The following is a 6,166-nucleotide window of genomic DNA, read 5'->3' as shown; positions in this document are numbered from 1 at the left end:
TAATTTCATGTTATAAGGAAAATATACCAGTTCAGACAGATGGCTATAACTGTGGAGTTTTTGTAATATACTATGTGCATACTATTATAAGTAAATCAGATTTTGATCCTGGTTTCGATCCTGTGGAGTACAGAAACTATCTAAAAAGGTATCTTTGGAAAAATCAGAAGACATTACCAATATGTGCCTTTACTGCAACAGCTTATCAAATAGACACAGATGCGAAGGAGACCAAAGTGTTGTGGAATGGGTATCATGCACACGGTGTTGTAGATGGATTGCTATAAATTGCATCCCCGAAGAAGATAGGATCGATGACTATGCGAGTAGTGATTTTCTGTGTCTATTATGCCAGTAGAACAAAGCCTTGTAAAAGATGCTTTTTAAAAGTATTCTAATACAGACAATATACTTAAAAGTATATAACATGCTTATTTGAATACTCAGTTAAAAAAAATATGATTATGGGTATATTATAATAATATAGTGTAAAAATAATAAATATTATATTAACTAAAAATAATAAGTATTTTAGCATAAGTATTTGATTATAAATACTTTGAGAAAGTACATATTTGAATACTTTTAATTTTAATCAAATTATCTACTAAACTGCAGTAGAACAATGGGATTGAATTGTATGTTGTTTATCTGAATTTAATTATTTTAATATGTTTTTAATCTTAGTTTATTATTTATTTAATTTTAGTTCAGTTTAACAGTTGATTCGATACAATTAATGTACAAAATGTAACCACGCCAATTATGAAAATCTACACAGCTTATATAATTAATATAAATTGTATAGATTAGTATAATTGCCAGTCCGAAGTCTGGATTCAAGACATCCATAAATTAAATATGCCATAGATTTACAAAAATTGACAGCTTGCACTTTAAGACTAATGCAGGTTGCCTGATATATTATAATAATAATATCTGGTATATTTGATTTTAATTCAAGGATATTTATCACCTAATGGTGGTTATATTTTTTGAATTAATGATATCTTAAGTGGGACGGCATTTTGTATATCTTATTGATGAATCAAAATTATTTTTATTTGTTAAGTTATGAGAAAGTACTAAAAATCTCTTAATAATTGATAAAACCTATGTTCAATAACATTAATTTAACAAACACAATATATTCAATGTCAGTGTTTTAGGTGTTGAACCGCTCAGCTGTATCAAAGAAAAAAAAATATATATACGTACCTACTAAAGGTATGATTTATATTTCTAAAAGTATGTTGTCATATTATGGTTTTAACTTCTATTTCATAGACTACAATGGGTAGCATGTAAAGTACCCCACATGTTTTATTTAAATAAAAATAATAAAACCGCATCCTAAAAAAGAACCTGTTTTTATGCTGTTTAATCATAAAAACTTTGCAGTAAAGATTATTTATTTGCAATACAACATTTTTAATTAAGTACCTATAATCTAATATGATATTCTACTTCTACAAGTAAACATATTTCCAAAGCTGGGCACTAACTAGTTAGAAAGTTAAAGTTAAGTTAGTAAGTTACTTTTAAGTAAAAATAAGTAAATAGTAAAAATAGTCTAATCTAACTCGTTAGAAAAAAAACTATTCTAACTAGATATTATTTTTTTTTTGCATTCCAAAATTCCAAAAGTTGTTCTTCAATCATGACATTATGCTTATATGCCTATACAAGCCTATATAGATTATTGGCTCATATACATTATTAATTATTAGTATTTATAATAATGCACGCACAGGAACCCCGGCTTTTATGCGTAGTCTGTAGAATGTAAGAGTTAGAAATTGTAAGTTAGAAATTTGGACAGTTTCAGAAACTAACTTATATTCTAACTTAGTTTTTTTATTAAAGTAACTTAACTTCAACTAGTTGAAAAAATGACTAACTTGCCCAGCTTTGCATATTTCATCACATGCTTGAATATTACTTGAATTATTTTGTTTTTACAGTGGACTCTGCGCAAAAATGGGTATTACCTATTTTAGTAATTCTTCAAAGTTAGTAGAACAAATGAAAAATGTCCAATGAGCTGTTTTAATAGGTTCATCAATGTTCAGCATGCACCAATTAGTTTTATATAATTACATTTTTGTTTAAACTCGAACAACTAAGAAAAATAAATATTAAGTATTTTATATTTCATAGTTAAAACCAGGGGCGGACTGGGTTAATATTTCAGGCCGGGAATTTATTTTTGCCAGGCCAAAAATTAACAGGGGACCAACGAATTGGTCATAAATATATTATATAAAAAAAAAAACTAATGATTGAAAAACCTTTATTATTTAAAAAATATTTTCAAAATTTCATATAAATATAAAAAATTACACATAATATATAAGATATTTTTTTATAGATACAATATACACATTTTAATATAATACTTATATATTAAAATTAACTCTTAAAGTAATTCCTTTTTTACATAATTAGGTTTTTTTTCATAACTTCGCTAGTTTCCCCGATTCTGTCAATTAAAATATCATCATCTATAGAAGCTAATGTTCGCTTTTCCACGGACATCAGCATAAACGCTTCCAAATTCTCATTAGTTAAAGTATTTCGCAATCGATTTTTTATGAATTTTAGTGTTGAAAATGACCTCTCACATGCTACTTGTGTTACCGGTAGAGTTAAAAGATAATTATAAGCCAAAGATAAATTTGTATACGCATTACTATACAAATTGTATTTGACTAATAACTTTAAACAGCAACAAGCACAATTTTTGCATGTTTTACAGGTTATATTTAATCCGGCAGTTTCTTCAGTTTCTTGGTTTTCATCTTCCGAATTGAAATTTTCAAAATCATATTCGTCTTCAACTGATTTTTTTAAATTATCCCAACTATTACTAAAACTTACTAATTCTTCTGTTAATTTTCGATGAAATTCTTCCAAATTATCATTAATTGTAAATCGGATTAAATTTTTGGAGAGAGCTTTCAAGGCTGTTTTTGGTAAACCATGTTTAAAACTATTGAAGTTGACTGGGGATAGAAGCGATAAATCCATGTACAATGGACTATTGTTTACAAATCTTGAATTCATACTTTCAACTATTCTATCCATCACCTGATTATGAACTTCAACAGTATATTTTTGTTTCGCATCATTAATTGGGTTATCGTTTAATAATTCATCAGTCATTCGTTTTTTTTTCCTTAATCGTTTGATTTCAAATTGTTCTTGAAGATAAATTTCATTATCCAAATCTTGCAATTCTAGTTGATTATTTACCCATTCGACAAATTTATCACTTTTAGCTATTATATTTTCCATATCTCTTTGGTACTCAACTATTTGACTCAGTGCAGATTTTACCATTTGTTGACATTTCAGAAGGTCTAATCCACTGGTTTGTAGATATCTAGATAGTGGGCCCGTTATACTAAAAACATTCATAAATATGTGTGCCGTCAAAATAGTCTCATACTTTAATAGTAAATCTAAATAAGTATTTGCTTTTGCTCTTATATCAGGTTTAAATTTTTCCCCTTGAACAACTTTAGTGAAAGCAATTATCAAGTCTACATACATAGAACTTTTTGGATCTCCAAATGTTCCAAAAATTCTCTCAACAGCAGTCTGTTTTGATGACCATCTAGTTTCCCCAATGGTTTGAAGACGCTTATTTCGACTGTTATCTGAATTTGTCTTGCTAACTTCATTCCAAATATCCATCCTCAAATATGATTCTTTGAAAAATACTGCACAACTATTTAATAAAGTAAAAAATGATGCTACTTGGACAGAATTTTTTGTTGCATCGCAAATAACAAGATTTAAAACGTGACTATGACACCAAACATGAACTTGTTCAGGCGATAATTGACTTAAATGTGAAGTAAAACCATTATATACTCCTCGCATATTGGACGCTCCATCAGTAGAATTTCCTATACATTTCGTTAAATCCAAACCAACAGAAATCAATTCCTCTTTTAGCAGTTGAGCCATACCTTTACCACTTGAGTTATGAACACACTTAACAGCAATTAATTTTTCATTAATTGTATCGTGAAAAACGTATCTAATAACTATTGAACATTGATCCATTACTGAAACATCTTGGGTAGTATCAATAAGAACAGAAAAGAAAGAAGCATTTTGGACTTCGGTAGCAATTGTACGTTTAATATTTGATGCTATTTCATTTATAACGACTTGAACCGTATTTTTGGATAAAAAGGTTAAAAAGCTTCCACGGCCTTTCTTATTTTGTTTTTGTTTCTTTTCACTTTTATTGATGATAGTATTGAAGTGTTCGCAAATGATAGGATCATATTTACTGAGCAATATCATTATTTCCAAGAAATTCCCATGATCTAAATTATTATCGTTCAAAGAGTATGCTGCTTCATTTCTTTTACCTCTATAACTTAAACCTCTTTTTCCGATTAACTTTATAACAGCGATAATTCTTTCAAAAATTTGCCGATTTTTTTTTATATTCTGCTTTTTTATATTTTGTAAATTTGAAAATAACAGTGAATCTATATCTTTATTTTGAGTTTTTAAGAAATAAGATTCGGAAGAGCGTGAATGAACTATACTACTCTCATGCTCCTTGATTCGTTGATTAACATGTTTCCAATCAGATACCCCCTTAGTAAATGAATTTGATTCAGAAGCAAAAGCCAAACAAACTGAACAAAATAGTTGTTTTGATGATTCATCAAATGTTAGCCATACCCGATTTGTTCCATTTTCTCGAAAAAAAATTTTATTTGAATTGAATGGGAGGCTGAAATCTTTTGGTTGACAAGGATGGTACTTGAAGAAATGAGATAAAACAGTTGAACTTGGCTTTATGAACTTATTAAATACTACTGGAGGACTTTCAGAAGGCAAACATAGAACTTCTAAAAAAATTACAAATTTCATACAATCATATCAAGTTCATATTATGTTCACATGCATGATATAAGTAATATTAATAAGTAAAAAATTGCTTAAATATCTAGTTAAATATATCAAAATAATATTTTCATAAATACAAAAATATTATAAATAATAATTCATAATACATATTAGTTATTACTTATTAATTATTTTAATTCTCTTTCCGCCATATCACACTACAACGACAGGATACTACTACATACTAACTTAGCTTACACATTTATTGGTTAGTATTTATTTTTTGTGATTAAAATGTATCTTTCGTATGGTAGCTACTTACCAGAATTAGAAACAATTACGTCATCATTTTCAGACATTGATATGTTTTCATTGTTTTCAATATTTTCATGAATGGAAGTACCTATCAATATTATCAAAGACAATCATAAATAGAAAAAGAAAGCAATAAACATTATTAAATTATTTAAATTAACAACATAATACATATTTGCATACCTGAGCGAAGTTCTTCAGTTTTAACGGGATTTTGTTTTTCATAATATGCTGAATTAAAAAATGAATTAATTTTTTTACAATTCTTGCTGGAGTCTAGAAGAAGTTTTTTATTTTTTTCACGTTCTCTAGCAGCACCACCAGCACGTTTTTTATCCTCCGAATTCATTTTAAATATTCAATTAATTCAAAAAACCTTTGCGTAAGACGTTAATGTACAATGTACCTATAATATTATAGTATAAGTACAGACAATACAGTAAACTATAATATTGTATTAGTACTGTAATAGTATCATTTAACGATTTAACGCAAACAAAATAAAATAAAATACGGGACCTATTTACATTTAATTCACAGCAATGCTTTTGCTATCTGTGGACTGTGATAAGTGCGAGTATCGGCGCTCTATGTGTGCCGTGTGCCCGTGTGGTGGCGACGCGACGGCGGCATTGTTATTACTTATTAGTTATTAGTTATACAAGTTAACATATAATAATATTGTAATAGTTTATAGTTTATAAATAAATCACTAAGCAAGCTGTTCGGCTTATATTATATATTAATTATATCTGTAAATACATTTCGTACATGGATACAGACTATAGACAGTACGTCGTATAAATTGTTAAAACGAAATATAGCTTATAGAGCTAATAATAGCTTATCGAGAATACACTCGTTCGCTTCATAATAATATAATAATATTATCGATTAATATAATACTTAAAATTACACGAGATATGATAAAGTACTTATTTATGCATTATGTTTAATATATTTTTATGTTTTT

General features: G+C 27.7%; 1 protein-coding gene across 1 annotated transcript; it reads right to left on the bottom strand.

Moving 5' to 3' along the window:
- Positions 1 to 2,436: 2,436 nt before the first annotated feature.
- Positions 2,437 to 5,542, bottom strand: LOC126554927 (uncharacterized). Its single transcript, XM_050209918.1, has 6 exons — positions 5,497 to 5,542; positions 5,377 to 5,424; positions 5,201 to 5,281; positions 4,603 to 4,880; positions 2,757 to 4,419; positions 2,437 to 2,627 (listed from the first exon to the last, which is right to left on the bottom strand). Exons 1-6 carry the CDS (start codon positions 5,540 to 5,542, stop codon positions 2,437 to 2,439), a joined length of 2,307 nt encoding a protein of 768 aa, XP_050065875.1.
- Between the last annotated feature and the right edge of the window lie 624 nt (positions 5,543 to 6,166).

This window comes from Aphis gossypii, unplaced genomic scaffold (genome assembly GCF_020184175.1).
Source record: "Aphis gossypii isolate Hap1 unplaced genomic scaffold, ASM2018417v2 Contig00648, whole genome shotgun sequence".
Taxonomy (NCBI): domain Eukaryota; kingdom Metazoa; phylum Arthropoda; class Insecta; order Hemiptera; family Aphididae; genus Aphis; species Aphis gossypii.
This window is presented reverse-complemented; position numbering and strand designations above follow the sequence as displayed.

Coding starts and splice junctions, on each gene's coding strand:
- LOC126554927 (XM_050209918.1), bottom strand. CDS start 5,542: ATGAATTCGGAGGATAAAAAACGTGCTGGTGGTGCTGCTAGAGAAC. Junction 5,425..5,496: donor TGGTGGTGCTGCTAGAGAAC/GTGAAAAAAATA, acceptor TTTTTAATTCAG/CATATTATGAAAAACAAAAT. Junction 4,881..5,200: donor CGTAATTGTTTCTAATTCTG/GTAAGTAGCTAC, acceptor TAATTTTTTTAG/AAGTTCTATGTTTGCCTTCT.